Below are 17286 nucleotides of genomic sequence, written 5' to 3' on the forward strand. Positions count from 1 at the left end.
GCTTGCTCTGGAGCTTCAGGAGATACCTAATCCAAAGCCTCTAGATTCCTTCGGAATTCTAGGCTCTTCTTACCGCTTAGCTTGCTTCGGAGCTCTGTGACTATTCTGTCCCTTTGCTTGCTTCGAAGCATTGGGGATTCCTAATCCACTCCACCTAGTCCTTGCTTCGGAGCTTCTGTGGAGATCCTACCCTACGCTATACTTTGGGCCACCTTTCTCTACCTTATATTAGAGAAGTTACATTATTATAGTATTTCTGTAAAATACTGCTTGTAGAGGATTTTAAAATAAAAACCGGTAGTGGGAGACGATTCCGGACTGTAATTTGCTCTACCTTCTCCTGCACAAGCAGAAATTTACAATAAGCATTTGTATCACCAGGCATTATTGACGAGTAATTTGTTCAAAACAACTCTCTCGAAGCATTAAAACTGTTAACTGTTAAACTTTATTTATTTATTTATTTATTACTTTTGCATAGAGTCCATGTTTCTTTTAAGCTGAATACACAAAAATATTCAATGGATCTTGTTTTTCTTAATTGTTTATTCAAAATAAAAACACAATAAATAAATAGCAGGGAATTTTGTTTTCGAAAGATAAACATTTGCAACTTTCCAGAAACAGATTACTAAATATTCATATCATAATTCTTCACTAGATAACTGAAAAAAAAAAAGTTTATCGTTAAAATAACAACCTTATGAAATCAAACAATAAATACGTATAATGAATTCCCAATTTCAATTTTTCTAATGTGCAGTAACGGCACAAAAGTTTAATAGGAAAGTCACATCGGTAAAGGCGATGAAACAGACTAATCCTCTATCTACCCGCTGGCTTTGGGGCGTCAAGTGATTTTTTACTTTGAAGGCATTTTTTAAATACTAATGTGAGGTATAAATATTACAGGAAAAACACAACAACAAATTTACCATTGTATAATCATATATTCACTATATGTCTCACATTCAGAATTACTAAATTTTATTTTAAATGCTTTACTCAGCTGAAAGCTCTCAGGTTATTCAAGGAGCGGAAATCAACACTACTCAACTTATTTTTCATTTGACTTTCTTGATCGATTCTTCAAAAATCATTCGATTGTACATGTACATCCATTAACACACAAACTGATTGAAAAAACTAAATAATGGTGAAAATTTAACCATTCTCGTATAACTATAACATTTATTAACTTCTAAAATAGGAACACAATAATATCTATTTTTATTATGCATTTAAATTTAAGTATGGGCTCAATTTCGATCATTTCTAAGACAAATGAGTAACTCATTCGACCATTCATTTTCAGCACCAAGACATTGATTTATCGTTTACCCTAGAAGCTGAATCACATATGCTCCTACTTAGGAATCGAACCCTGTGATAACATATCTAAGGTGCGTTTGCTAATCATATATCCACGAGAAAGCTCCAAAATATGCGTGAAGTTCCGCAAGTCTAGCGATAACTGAGTTTACTAAAGCCCTCAGTGAGTGTTCTTCGCCCCAAACCTGCCTATCCTATATGGCTTGACAATTGACTAGTTAATATTTATTGGTATTTCATCATTATTTATTTGAATTATAACACTAATATAAGGCATGTCCACTAAAATCTCCACTGTGTTTGACGTAACACAGATAGGCGAGGAACTTAGTATAGGAAAACAAAAGCATGTCAGGTGGCACCGTTCCAAGTCGTGTACTCGCATTAAAGATGAAAGTGGTCGGTAAAGTTAGAAGTCAAAATAAAATTGAAAGAAGTACAATTAAGAAATATAGTGTATAAATTTTATGAAGAGAACATTAACCCGTGGCAAATTACTTACTATGCAACATTTATGGACTGAAAAGTTTCTAAAAGAATTATCTACATTATTTGAATTTTTTGAGAATAATGTGTCAGCAGAACGAAGAGTGGTTTGAGGTAGAAAGTCAAATTAAACCAACAGCATTTGAGTGCGTTAAAAGCACAATTTTGAAACAATGTTTCAATTTCCATACATCTGCTGACCGCCAAGAAGTCTAGTGCATTCAAAACTTCATTCACAAGACGATTCATGGGAAGAGAAGCATCAAATTTTGGAAGAAAAAAGTACAAAACGTACAAAATAGCATATGGTGGCTGCAAAAATTAAATGTGGTCGTCTTTCAGGAAATTTTCCAAGTATGTGTTTATACTGGATGACGAATCTTTGCTCGAAAACATAGCATAACTTCGTTCTTATTCTAGTAGCTCTAGCACAACTCTAAGCAATAATAAATTTCAAACTAAAGCGAAGTTTGAAACAAATGTATTGGTTTAAGATGCTATTAGTACAAAAGAGATATCCAGTGCTTTGATTCGGAAATTGCACTGGAAACTATATTCAGGCTATAGGAGGTTATTTATTCTTTAAATGAAAAAGCACCATATGAATGGTAATTACGTATTTTGGCCCGATTTTCGTACTTCATATAATTCAAAGATCATTATTGAACGTTTGGGACATCAAAAGATCTGCTTCATGGAGAAATAAGACAGCTCTGTCAAGGCCAATGTCACTAAAGCTAGGCCGATTGAATATTTTTGGGCTTTAATAAAATAAACAATCTACACTAACAACAAGAAAGCATATAGCACAGACCAACTTATCACACATATGCTTCAAGAAAGTTCAACCTAATGATGTATAACGCTTAGCAGCAAGAAATATACGTGGACTAGATCGTATTCGCCGCTAAGGGGTTATTGAGTCTTCACAATATGTTGTAAGTTTCTTTACGTATTAGATACTTTGTTCTTTTCTTTTCTTTCTTTCTTTTTTCTTTTTACATTTGATAAACTCATTTTTTGTCGAATCTATAATGTAGTGCAAGATTTTAGTAAACACGTCTGATTTGTCTGTGGCTTCACATGCTTGTCCTTACTATAACATTTTAGAGATAATTCAGCTTAAAATGTAATTCAAGAATACACATTCGTTTCATAAATGCATAAAGAAAAACAGTAAACATATATCAAGTGCAATTAAAATCCGAAATTATAAAGGCATTAAGAAACGTTTCTTCTTTCTTCATAATTACTTGTATATGAGTGTGTAAAGGATGCAAATCTCTTTCAGAGTTCCTTTTGTTTTCGAAACAGTATGTGCCAGTGTTTTTTTTTTTTTTCTGCGAGAAACAAAAAAATCCTCCCACTTCATCGTGTGGATCACGCGTCAGCACAAAGCTGAGGCTCCGCCCTATTTCCTTCACTCTCGTCTTCTGCAAGGAGGGAATTTTCATTTACGGAAAAAGTGTGATTACATTATACGTAAGAACAGGCGTTTAAATGTCTGCTTTGTAAGATGGACGAACTCTAGAAAGAGCCAAACCAGAACACGTAACCAGGAAGTCCGTAACTTACATATGCTTTTATGTTCTCTCTCTAAAGGATGTCAATCACGCTTGCAGAATAAATATTAAAATAACTATTTTTTTTTGTTTGTTTGCTTGTTTCATCGTTCCACATTATATAGAGAAATAAATGTTCATAACTGTTTCTTTTTAATATTTTTCTTCGTATTAATTAGAGAAGCACGTGACCTTTTAATTACATTCCAGAGCCGTCCCTGCTAATAAGTTTTCAAATCTGATTTTCTTTTTTTAGGACCAGCATGTACAGGGTTGCTTCACCTAAGTCTCCAAGATCCTGTAAGGGAGTACTTGAAGATTATAAATTTAGTTCTAATAGTCAAACTTCTTCAGTATCCTTTGAGGTAAGAGAATTGTGGTTTCATATTGTTCAACCATACATAAATAAATCTACCCGTATTATATGCTACTTGTAGGTATTATATGCTGATATTGATGCTATAATAAAGTTGTTAACAAAACAGAGTAAGAACAAACTAAAAATGCAATTAACATGACTTTATTATTACAATAGTAACAGGAAAATTAGCGAATCCGTAGCCTATAAAATGATTTATAAATACCTGTGCCTTTTAAAACAAGACGCGAAGAGTATGTATTAGCTCTGTCAGCCAAGGGAGCCTATCAGGGAGGGGGGGCAAGGTGGGACGCTTGCTCCCCCTTAAGGAAATTGTACTTCAGAATATCGAAAATCCAATAGAATTTTTACATTAGTTACAGCAAAATTTGAAACTTTTTGAAACGTCACTTATACTTGCCACCCCCCCCCCCTTGGAAACCACAACATGGGCGCCCTTGCTGTCAGCCTAGCTAATACTTGCGGAAGCCAGTACAAAATGCAGTAATAATGCAAAACTAACCTCAACAGTAAGAATATAAGTAAAACTATTAGTACATTTGCCCTAAAGGTTCAAACATACTCATTCGGAGTAATAAAATGGACAGAGAACGAACTAAGGAAAATTAGAACCACATTGACAGGGAAAAGAATGCTGAACTCACAAGCTGCTAAATAAACAGTCTCTTTATCAAGAAACGAAAGAAGGCAAGGACTAATCAATATCTGAAATTTACATTACGGGCAAATCCAAATTTTAAGAAACTACTACTACGAAAAGCAAGAAAACTCAAAATTACTAAAAGCAATAGTGGCAGTAGATCTAAATGCACACCACTGCACCTAAGCCAGACAGACGAATTGAAAGTAATATAAGCATTACAAACAATGTAGAATATAAATAAACAATGGAGAAAGAAGCCATTTAATTAGCAATTCCCTGAACAATTCAATCAAGAACATGTAGAATGAGATACGACTTGTATTTGTTCATTGTAGCTTCGGAAATTTTCGACAATACTGATAAAACAAAACTGACCAAAATACTAAGTATGTTTTACAAGCTTTGAGTAACAGTTGCGGCAATGTAATTTCACTTTCATCGAAAATGTTTTAAAAGACGTCTCTTCCTTTCACTTTCTGTTTATGTTTTAGTTGTTATTCTCAGATTGATGTCTCATAATGTGTCTGATGAAGGCGATATTACATTGCCAAAAATGTTACACAAGGATTATTAGGATATATATTTTGTGCTTTAGTCAATTTTGTTTAACTAAGAGATGCGACATTTCAGTGGATGAAAATAGCAGACTTATAGAAGGTCGGAGGCTTCATACTAGTAAACAAGACCAGGTATTAGATACAAAGCAGTATTTAAAAAAATCATAATACAAGACGACAAATGCAGAAAATGTCAGGCATATCAAGAAACAATACAACATATCTCAAGTAGTTGTTCAATGGAAACACAAACAGAAAACAAGGAGAGATAGGACAAAGTGACCAAAAAAAAATCATATATCACGAAATAGCGAGAAATAGAAAATACCAGAAAAAGTACCATATTACAAATATAAACCGGAGGTGATGATGGAGGCAGAGAAACAGAAACTTTACTGGAGCAAAACAATACTAACAATAAAGCAGGATGGACATCACAGCAACGAGCAAAGAGAAAGAAGTGCATCTAATAGACATGACAATAATAAACACAATCTTTCTCTCTCTCTCAACACACACACAAAACAGCAGAAAGCAAATAGAAAAATACGAACAACTAACCCAAAACATAAAAGAACAATAGAAGAGCAAAAAGTGAAAATATTACCAATACTAATATCGGGTACCGGAGTGGTCCACGAAATGTTGAAAATGGCTCTTAAAATAATTGGAATTGAAGAAAAAGTCATAAAGAATATACAGAAAAATGTAATATTGGACACATATAGAATTGTAAGAAACTTCCTGTAAATCCCAGAATAAAGGAAAAAAAAGAGAGAAACACTAATATATATAGTGTTTGGTCCATATATTATGGACCATATAGCCTGCTCAGATGAGAAGCGGAGAAAACACGAAATAATAATAATAAATCTTTGTCTTGAAATCCAAGTTACTGGCTTTGGCTCTCCTAAGATTATTTTTAAATGACATCTTGGCAAAAACAATTTTTGTCACCCATTTATCACCAAACATCTTCCGAGTTTCCTTTATCACTGTCAAGTTTTGAAACCCTTGGAGAAAGTTCTTATGTTTTTTTTTTTTTTTTTTTTTACCACTTTATGTGTTCACTATTAAAAAAAAAATAAAAACTCTATTTTTGCTAGATCTTGAGTATAATGTTGCAAAAATGCATAGGTTTTCAGTCACAAACGTTAGTTACACACAGTAGGAAACAGATATGTAACGCTTGTAGGCAGTACAATTACTTTAGTGACATAAAACGTTTCTCTGTAAAGATTAATGAATAACAAACTTGATTTTTGTTGTTGTTGTTGAAGTAAAAGCGTCCCTTACGGCACCGATACGATATGAGACGTGGACCTATAGTTTAAGGTGAAATCAAAACCACTGTAATCTATTGAATGCTTTCTTACCGAAGATCGGGTTCTGAACCATGCACTACCTACTGGACTAGCGGGAAGGGGTTTTGATATATATTCGTCTATTGAATGAAGCGAAGATGAAATATTTGGGAAATGACAATGAATGGAGAAGTATAAATGATAAAAGGAATCATATCGGAGACTATACTGTAGTGTGTTCAATACAGTGGTTGGTCGTTTAACCAATCGGTTCTATCAAAATAGTAAGCTGGATTTTTAATACTTTTGGATTTTGATTCATTTATAAAATACTTCGAATTCTTCTTCATAATTTTACTTCGAGTAATTAGTAAAATCATATGGATATTACTCCAGTTGAATGACTCTTTAAGCCAAGTTATGGGTCTATTCGGTATCAGAATTTCAGAAAACTTGTATCAGTCCTTTATAACTACAAGGTTCAGGATTAAGTCTATATATGCTCTTGCTCTATTTTACTTTGTGTTTTAATTTGAGCATTCTTTCTACTAGCATCTTTAAATAATGCAAAGAATAAGCACAAGTGAGAATCACCAGGTTGCTATTAGTTCTATTGAGAAGATCTTCTCAAAGAGCTTCGATAAGAGCCAAAGTTGCATGAAGAGATAAGAGACATATTTGCAGTAAGAAATCGATGCAATAGAGCTCACTTATAAGCTTTAGAACCAGTGATAGTACCACATACACCCAAGTACAACATCTGCCAATTTAAACAAACAGCCTTCAAATGATATAACTACTAATCCTAAATGTGAGTTTGAAAATTGAGTATTCCCTCCCATGGTAATAACTAACTCCAAGTCCCAGTGACGGAAAACCTATCTAGAATCATGGACCTGAAGCGAATGATTTAGATCCATGTAAATTATCTAACTATTTGTATATTTAGTTGGTTATTAATTAGTGTTTTGAATAGTAAATTTTCATTAAAAAAAAAAGAACTTACTATATTTTGTAACATAATATAGTACGCATGAATTGGGCTAAAATTTTAGAAAATGTCACCCTCTGCTACTGTTTAAAACTTAAAAGAGCCGTAAATAGAATTAGTACCAGGCACATAAATTATTAGTAGAATATGAAGTTAGAATAGAAAAAAAAAAAATAAATAAAAATAATAATTTTAGGGAAGCAGTGATCAAAGTAGAGATTCGATTTAATTTGAAAATTTAGAGGGAATATGCATGAGTGTTTCCACTAGAGGTGCAAAAAAAGTCAGCTTTTTTCGGATGGAGATTTTTCCCATAAAAATCTATTTTATAAAAAAAAGACAGAAATACGTTTTTTGACTTTTTTAAAAATGATTTTCTTATTCAAGTGTCATTTTTTCCCCCTGTATTGAATTTAACATTTAAAGAGTGCCTTTACAACATTTCCTATTTGTGAGTCCTTTCTTCAATCTGAAACTGACCATCTTTATTGGTTTTAGAACTTGCATTTTATTGCTGGCCAGCAGCTGTGCATTATGCAACCCAACATATCACAAAGATCATATTGTTTCCCTAACCACTGCATGAAGTTCCTAAAAGTTATACATCTTGTCATATATATTGTATGGGTTGCTTAAATTCAGATTGGCAGATAAGAAAAAAGTATCATCGTCTCGTTCTTCGTTCGTGAAACATTTTATTATGAGCTTCTAATATTATATTAGCTCTTAATATAAAAGTACGGGGCACAGATAAACGACCAGTATCGTCATTAGTCTTAATAGCAATTTTGGTCGTTTATTTTTGTCTCGTACTTTAAGTTAAGTTTACAAAAATAAAGCTATAAATGGTCATTTTACTATGATGTAAGTTTGTTAATTATCATTATATCCTGAATTTCTTTTCTTTATATCGTGTCAATATATTTGAAATATGAAACTTTAGTATACCGTTTTATTCTTCTCCTACTCGAATTTTAACAGGAATAAATGCTACAGGCCTTACATCTCTACTGCCATCATATAACGAATTAGCAAATATTAATAAGAACTAGGAAAATGATTGATACATCTTTTGTGGTAAAAGCTATTCTTCTCCGGCGCAGGTCCCTCGACTTTTTATTGATTTTTTAAAAATTGTTGAACTCAATTCTCTCTTTTACAAGTACAGGAGGCCAGGTATAGATAGCGTTTGTACTTGTCAACACTATCCAATGTGAGTATAATGATAAAATTACCTAACAACCAACCGTTTTAACTGCAAAAGAATCCTAGAAATACATACATCATACGCTACTTAATTCTGGGATTACTTTTGCTTTCTTCCCTTTTTTTCCCTTCCTGACCGCCATACTCTCCAATGCCGCACGTATGACACTTGAGCAAATTAAGGAAAAAGAACCACCAAATTTAGTCTATCGTACTCAAGCAATATATTTTTATTACAATATAATTACGCTTTTATTTTGTTGTAAATGCAATAAGATACAATAGTTAACTTAAGTAATATACAGAGTATTCCGGGAGGAAATAGACAAACTTTCTACACATGTTCCTCACGTCAAAACAAGAAAAAAGTTTATTTTGCATTTTGTTGACAAGTGCTTAGTTTCGGAGATACAAGTTGGCTTTGTTTGTTTATTCATGGTCACAGTATAGCCAATCTGTCATCACTATCACCAAATTGCGTAAAAGCGCTTGTATTTCAGAAACTAGTCACTTCTCAGCAAAGTGTAAACGTTTCTTTTGTTTCACTGTGAGGAACATGTTGACTGAGTTTATATATTGATGGTCGCAGTGTCTGTCGCGAATCTGTCGCCAATCTGTCGCCATTATCAAAAAATTGCCTAAAAGTACCTGTATCTCAGAAACTAAACATTCTCAACAAAGTGCAAAATAAACTTTTCTCTTGTTTCGATTTGAGGAACGTGTATGCGAAGTTTGTCGATTTACTTCTTGAATACCTTGAATAATATATGAGTACATAATTATTACATAATCATAATACATAATTAATTATTACTTTTTATACATTTTTAAATTTTTATTTATTAAATTTTAGACAACATATATAGGCTTGTAACTATATTGTATTGTATTTATTTTTATCCTTTATCATACACATCATTCACAAAGTGAACATTAACATTGTATGTATACAGTATTATACATTTAAATCTTACGCATACAACATTTGGTACAACATTTGGCTTCAATAGAAACTTAGTTTTCCATTATTAACTTAGAAACAAAAGTATAAGATACATCTTGTAAATATTAACTGACATATCATTACAAATAACTTTTAATCTTTTCAACTGCAGACATTTTTATGACTTACTGTTACTGTTGATTATGTAATTAGAAAAATATTCTTCTACCGAATAGAAAGAGTGCTCAAGTAGATAACACTTAACTGCTCTATGGAAATTTGATGTTTTATTAAAAAATGGAGAGAAAGAGAGAGAGAGAGGCAGAAAATTACATATAAACATTTACTAAAATAAGAAATGTAATAATCTTATAAATTTGTAAACGTGAGGCTTCTACACGCTTGTCTTGTATTATAAATGAGCATCTGAATTCAACCCGAAGTTGCTTGAACCTATCTTTATGTCTTGGAGTTTAGTAGTGCAGTACAACCCTAGATAATAATACCATAGTTCAATTTCGAGTGAAAAAAAATTCAAAATACGTTGTACGTGCAGAACATGTTAACTGACACTATTCCTCGAAAGCTTAGTATGTAACAGATTTGAGCCACCTTATTACTTTTTTTTTTTTTTTTTTTTTTTTTTTTTACGTGAGTTTTCCAGTGTAATGTAGCTAATATTCTAAAACGAAGAAAGTGGATAACCGAAACATAATTCAGCGTTTTGCTATTAATTTTTACATTAGGGTGTTCTCTAATTTTATTTTGTACTACATAGAAACAAATGCAACAAGATTTCGTTGTGTCTAGTATTAGTTTATTTCTATGCAACCAATCACTAATGGCAGACATGCTTAAATCTTAGACATTATGATGTAGGATTTGGAGATTGATTTCTCTCGACTCTTACACCTACCACTTTCTGATTAGGAACATTAATTTGACAAATTACATTATCATTTATATGATTTAAGTTCGGAGTACTACAAGATATTCCAGAATAAATATAACTTACTTTTAATTTTATACAAATTATCAGAACATTCTTCAAATTCACATAGAACAAATGAAGATAACAAGGAAGATCCATTTTTTTCTACAGAACTGGTAACCTAAAAACAAAAAGCATTTGATGTTTTAATGATCCAGTTACAGATCTTACTTTTACCATACACATTTTGGCAAGCCATGGCTAGTGTAGTCTTGTCTACGTAATGAAACTAAACCAAAAAACTAGCATGACTGTACTTTTCAGAAATTAGATTCTTCATCTGTATATTGCATTCAAAAATTTATCTGCTTACCATACCGTTTGGCTTATGCAGAAAATCATTTCTATAAAATGTTAACAATACTATTGTTTTAATGTTGTTTTTGTCAATGTTCTTTTTGTCTGTACTTTCAAGTACTTTTTCCACAGAAACTAGCATATTACAAACTTCCGGTGGATTAGTTCCAGCAACTACTATGACAATTGTTTGCGTTGTAGTTAGTAGAAAGTTTGTCAATGTTCCCGACGATTGATTCATACCTGTTTTACAATGCTACTGACACTAATTTCACTATTTATCTTGGAAAATAAACGCACAGTTCCTGAAATGACTATCCCTCAACATTAAAAAAAAAAAAAAAAAAAAAAAAAAAAAACGCCTATTATCTTGTTTGGATCGAGAAGAAATTTTAGTTGTCTTTTTGAAATGTGTAGCATGTTGACGTTGAGCTTAAAGTTGAGCTGTGTTGAATGATTCTTGCATCGATTACAAACTCGTTCCGATTTTCATGTTCCTTGCTATACCCTTTACCCATTGCAGAGTTTAATATCTTTATATGTTTTAATGGTGCTGTACGTACCATTACATTACATATTGGCCTCCAAAACTACCATACTTATCATTAAAACTTCATACCTACTTGGTGTTTCGAATCAGTGGGAATTTAGACCAAACATACGATTTAGATTTTTTTGCACAACTTGTGATTAAGATGATTGAACAGTTTGCATATCATCATTTGAAAATGATTAATTCTTATCTGTATCTAACTCTTCACTCTTATTGATGTCCTTTAGTAGCATATTTATAATTTCTTCTTAAATGTCTGAAATATATAAAACATTTCATTATTGAATTGACATAATTAGATAAATCGACAATAGTATAGTTTCTTCGAAGAAAGATGGATTATTAATATTACTTTTGGTTTTCCTAAACATTACTATGTAATTTCAGCAAAGATTCTACTTTAACTTTCAAAATTATATATTTTAATATTTTATTTTCTCGTCTAAATAATTTCAAGACTCCTGATAGCACCCCTGAATTTGTACATACTACTTCAACTCGAACCCCTGAAAGTAGACACATTGATACTAAAACAGGGATTTAGGCAGCCAGAGTGAATCAAGCCGTTCGACAACGAGGCCAAATAATTCCTTCAGAATGCTTTTCTGTGTGTTTTCCTTAGTGTCGTTAAACACTTGCCAATTAAACGTTATCCTGTCGTAACGCATGCTGACAGACGATGTTCAGATGGTCAGCCTAAACTAACACTAGCTTGCAAATGTTGTAAAGAAAATGTATTAACTTTTATCAAATATGCATATTTCTCCTTTAAACACAACAACTCAATTTTACCTCTATAAAGGTAACCAAGAAAATTCTGTCGCTTTTTCACCCACCACCTTCGAACATCGATATGTCACCTAAGACGTAACTGGAAGATAAAAAATAGTCGCCATCAGCATCGACGACCTTCTGCCAACGTTCTGGAAAGCAATGGATTCTATCTCGGTAGACCTTGATGGACTGTGAAGCGAAGAAGGTATCAAGTGCATTTTGCACCTCTACTAGGGATTTGAACTGGCGTCCTCTAAAGTGATTGTCCAAGGAATGGAACAGATTATATAATCGGATGGTGCAATGTCCGGGGAGTATGGCGGATGCAATACTGTTTCCCATCCAAGGCGTAGAATAGTGTCCCGTGTCATCCTAGCCAATTGGGGTTTAGCGTTATCCTCTAACAGAAGGACACCTTTGTGGTTCAGAAGTACTGGCTCCAGAGTTTTGAGTTTTTCTTGAACACGGCTCAACTGCTGACAGTACACAGTTGCATTACTGCTCTGACAAGCTGGTAGCAGTTCCGATGCACGATGCCGCGAGCAGTCCACTGAACACACAAGAGGACCTTCTTCTGGTGCAGTGCTGGTATCGACTGTTTTGGAACCTGTTCATGGGATGCTAACCAATGATTGACGGCGCCGTGTAGCTTCGTACAGGACCCACTTCTCATCACATGTCAACACCCTGTTCAGAAATGGCTCCTTTCTAAGACGAGACAGCAAAGAAACACAGGTGTCAGCTCGCGTTGTCTTCTGGCCCGGAGTCAAAACATGTGGGACCCATCGACCCAACTTTTAGTGCTTCCCAAGTTGATGGAGTGCTGCCGAATGGTTTCTCCACTTACAGTGAATTGTAGTCCCAGCTCTTCATATGTCTGGCCACTGTTCGCCTCAATTGCTACCTGAAGATCTTCATTTTGTACATGTGTTGGACTTGGGGCACGTGGTGCGTTTTCAAGTGTAACCATCCTTAAACTTGGTTAAACCACCGCTTCACTGTCCTCGTAGTCACGACACCCTCACCAAAGGCCTGGCATATCGTTCGTTCCGCTGCAGCAGCGTTTGACTCCAGTTTGAACTCGTACAGTGTACACGCCCTTATGACGCTCTGTAGAGGTTCCATGTTCACTGTCCTTACGCAAGTTCACGGTGTAACTGAACTGCCACAACCAGGTAGTTTGTTGGGTATACCCACACTAACAGCTGACCTTCGCATTATCTCCATTCGCATTTAACTCAAGGTGTGGGAGTCAATTGAACGTAGACTTCTACAAAAAGCGACAAAACTTCCTTGGTTAGTACTTGCTTTTGATTCTATCATTTTCTCTTATACATCACGAAAAAATGCATGAAGTTTAGCCAAAGAAAGATCTTTGTTGCCATAGCTTCATTTTCTTCTATCAGTTGTCCCAAGAAATGTCTTGTATGTATATATATATATATATTACTATAAAAAAAGGAATCTTAAGGCAAGTATAGAAAATGTATTACTTACCAGAAGATAATGATAGCATTATCACAATACTGAAGAAGTACAATATGAGTACTTTCGCTAGTGTTCTTCATCATATAAGAAGGGAAGAGGTAAGTAAAGGGATAAGAAAAATAAAGATAAGAGAGAAAGCTGACAACGTCTAGATGGGCGCCATGTTGGAATATAGGATACTTTTTCGGATTCGGATTAAACATAAAACCCCACTTTAAGCTTAGAGCTCACAAAAATCTAAAACTCAATTGCCTAACCATAGTTTTTATACTATTCTAGAGCCACCTTCAGAAAAAAAAAAAAAGTTTTGATACGAACATAGTACGAACATTATTATTAGTTTTGAACATTATCTCTTGTTTTGATCTTCGTCAAAGTGGTAATTTCTTTTAATTTGACATCCAACAGTTGTGGACAGTGGATTAAAATATCTTTTAAAAAAAACTATTTGGAGACACTTAGCTTTAGAATTTCATAGATAATCTTCTCGCAAAAGCTTAAAAGCCTTAGTGCTTGGTATAGAAAATTGACTTATTAGCCTTCTCGTTCCACTACGTAGTACACAAATTCGAACTTTTTATAGTTCTCGGCCAGAATGGGTGGTGAAAAAAAAGTTGATTTTCTATGTCACTTGAGAAAGGAATGCAATGTCTTAAATGTTTCGGCGAAGAATAAAGTAGCCTGGAAACTCGAATGGTTTGTGTTGTTTTGTTATTTGACACTTCGAGCAGAAAATCTTTCTTCTTCTGTTGAGAAGAAATGAACCATATGCAGGCAGTTGGTCAGTGTGTTCATTTTCGGAGCATCTACCTTTCGTTGGCAAAAAAAAAAAAAAAAAAAAATAAATAAATAAATAAATAAATAAAAAATAAAAAAAAAAGAAGCAAAATGGCCTTCCAAACCCACATGTATATGTCATCCATTACAGTTAAAAGGGGGCCAAAACTATGGCAACATCTTTGGACACACGTTAAGTTACAATGTCACTAGTAAGAGGATACAACTGTTCGGACAGTTCAGAGTACCACCCACTGATGGCCATCTTGTTGTTGCGAGAATTATACTGTGTGTAGGCGTTATCAGACAATATTGTTTGTCTTTGCAGAATTATAAATGTTCTATTAATAACATTACATTATCAGAAGATAAATGTGTTACTCCTCAAAATACATTTTCTATCCACCATAAAATTAAAATTACGAAAGTTTAGATAACTAATTTAATCTTCACTAGTGGCTGCTTTTTTCTTTGTTATTGAAATTTTCACTATAATTAAAAGCGCAAATGTGAGGACTTTAAACTTAAAAAAAGAAGGATGAACTAAAGTTTAGCATGCAAGAATTTTAGTTTTGTAATAGTGTTGGTTCATTTATTTGTTTTGTTTTTATTTATTTATTTTTAGATAATGCAAAAACTGTTTTTCACTGATGGAGAATTGGACGACAACAAAATTGTGTGCTTGTATCATGTGGTAAACAAATTCTCCAATTTTTCGGAAGGAAAACCTTATAGACCAACATTTTACAGTCGCAATAATCAGTCAAAAGTTTCGGAGAATGACAAACAATGCTGTCCAAATCGGAAAAAGGGGAAAGTATCCAAAAGGGGAAAGACTGTATTATCTACGAACTCCACATCTTCCACTTCAAGTGCTGATGATGAAGCTAAAAAGGAAACCGATGTTCAGACTTTGATAAGAAAATTAAACATCAAGGAAACTCCAGGCGAGCAGTTGTTAACGAAAGCTGCTAAAACAATGCCATACAAGTCAGGCGTTCAACTGAAACTTTTGCTGGATACGCTGATGAATATTTTATCGGACATTCACTTCGAAAAGCTTCAAGAGATTCAGAAAATGACTTCCGACCCTTTTATTTTAAGAAATATTTTAAGACAAAATGATATGATTGAATTTTTGCATTCTTTGACTGGAAAATATTCATATGGGAATGTAGTATCTCCACCGAACGTAGAGGAGGAACAAGATGATACAGAAGGCGAACCTTACATATATACAGAGCGAGTAAGAGTCCCGGGAAATATAGACATGAAGTTACATGTTGTGAATCTGAATTCAGGTGCACCTAATATCCAAAATATTGCGGATATCCATAGAAACATATATAAAGAACTTCATGATAAGTCGCGCAAAACTAGTTTGTCGACCCCTAAAGATACTTTGAAAATTAAAGATTACTTGGAGCATAAAAGTTATACTAGTTTGATCTCCAAATTGTCTAAGAAAACTACCAAGAAGTCAAACCGTATTCTAGAGAATAAAAAAGACACGGAAACGCTTAATACTGAAGGTAAAGAAAATAAAGAAAACCCTGTGGTTGAGAGACTCTCCAAACCTCATGGTACGAGAATTAGTTGCGATGCGTGTATGGAGAAATGGCGAAGGTCTACTGAAGCTGAGCTAAACAATTTTTTCTCACAAGAAGTTCCGAGTGCAAAAAGTGCATATTTGGTTTATCCTCACATCACAAGAAGTATCAGCAGTGAAAAGAGCTCCCCCAGTGTTAGTCCAGCTGTGTCACGCTTTAGTACTCCAAATCCAAGCAAAATAAGAAATTCATTTTTGAGATCCTCTATGCGACCTGACACAGTAATTTCACCAAAATCATCTTCACCTCGTCCTATTGTCAATTTGAATAACATCAGCCGTCATATCATTACTGCCAATTGCCTTCTCAGAGAAAGAAAACGCTCACGTCCTGCAACAACATCACAGATTTCCCACAAAAAGCGTCCTGGTAATCTCAACTCAAATAAACTTGACTTACAAAAGGGAATATTCAAGTGCATGGAAAATATGACTATAGCTAACATCGATGTTGCGAGATTAAAGCAAACCATTTCTGAGAAGAAAACACAGAATAACGTAAAGAAGTTTTTGGCACAATTTAAACCTCCTAAACCCTAAAATTTTGTGACGTTTAGCTTAGCAATGTAAACACAAAGCATTTCACAAAATGTAAGTCTTCTTACTGCTGCGTAAGACGAGCAAAAACAGTTTATTGTAACATTTTTTTTTAAATTCTAAAATACACATATGTTTCCTCAAGTATTGGTTTTCTTTGAACCGTATGTTTATTTTGTATGGTATATAATAGGCGCATATGTTATTTAGTTTTAAGATAAACAGACGAAAAATAGTAAACATTAAGTGTGTTTTGTTTTTTTAAATACAAGATCTAAGGCCTCATCTAGTCCTATGCACGTAGGAAATAATATTGAATGATATTAATTCAATTAAATAAAGTTACGAAAAGGATGATATAACAAATTTCTCTTTTGAATTGTATTTGTCATTAATTTTTTTTTCTCTAAGAAAGAAATTCCAGTAAATATTTTTAGCATTATTTATTTTTGTAATAGCATTCCCAGATTTTTTAAATAATAGTAATATAGTCATCTAAAAGCAAGAGAATATTATTTTCCATTTGATATTAGTGGTAACAACAGGGGAATATATTCAATTAAGTTGCTCTCTTTAAATACTTATTTTAAAATCATTTTAGAGACAAGAAAAGCAGAATCTTGTAAATCACAGTATGAATGTCTTACAGCACCTCGGAAATTATGTTTACCCTTGGATTATCTTTCAGTTACTTTTATGTAAAGATTTAAGAAATTTCTAGCAATTTTTGTTTCATAATTGAAAACTAATTTATGACTAATTGCGTGTGTTTCCTCTAAAAGTTAAAAAAAAAAAAAAAAAAGAGAGAGAGAGAGAGAGAGAGAGAGAGATATGAAGGGGGATGGTTGTTCGGAGCT

At 33.4% G+C, this 17286-nt stretch overlaps 1 protein-coding gene across 5 annotated transcripts in view; it reads left to right on the forward strand.

Annotated features, from left to right (window-relative positions):
* Positions 1-16573, forward strand: part of LOC145662899 (uncharacterized) — a 53314-nt gene extending 36741 nt beyond the window's left edge. For all 5 annotated transcript variants that reach the window (XM_081728897.1, XM_081728898.1, XM_081728895.1 and 2 more), the window contains 2 exons: positions 3637-3745; positions 14909-16573. In XM_081728897.1, the coding sequence (XP_081585023.1) occupies positions 3644-3745; positions 14909-16432 (1626 nt within the window). In that variant the 5' untranslated portion in view covers positions 3637-3643 and the 3' untranslated portion in view covers positions 16433-16573. The remainder of the gene's footprint in view (positions 1-3636; positions 3746-14908) is intronic.
* Positions 16574-17286: the final 713 nt, after the last annotated feature.

This window comes from Thermobia domestica, chromosome 10 (genome assembly GCF_964235325.1).
Source record: "Thermobia domestica chromosome 10, izTheDome1.hap1.1, whole genome shotgun sequence".
Taxonomy (NCBI): domain Eukaryota; kingdom Metazoa; phylum Arthropoda; class Insecta; order Zygentoma; family Lepismatidae; genus Thermobia; species Thermobia domestica.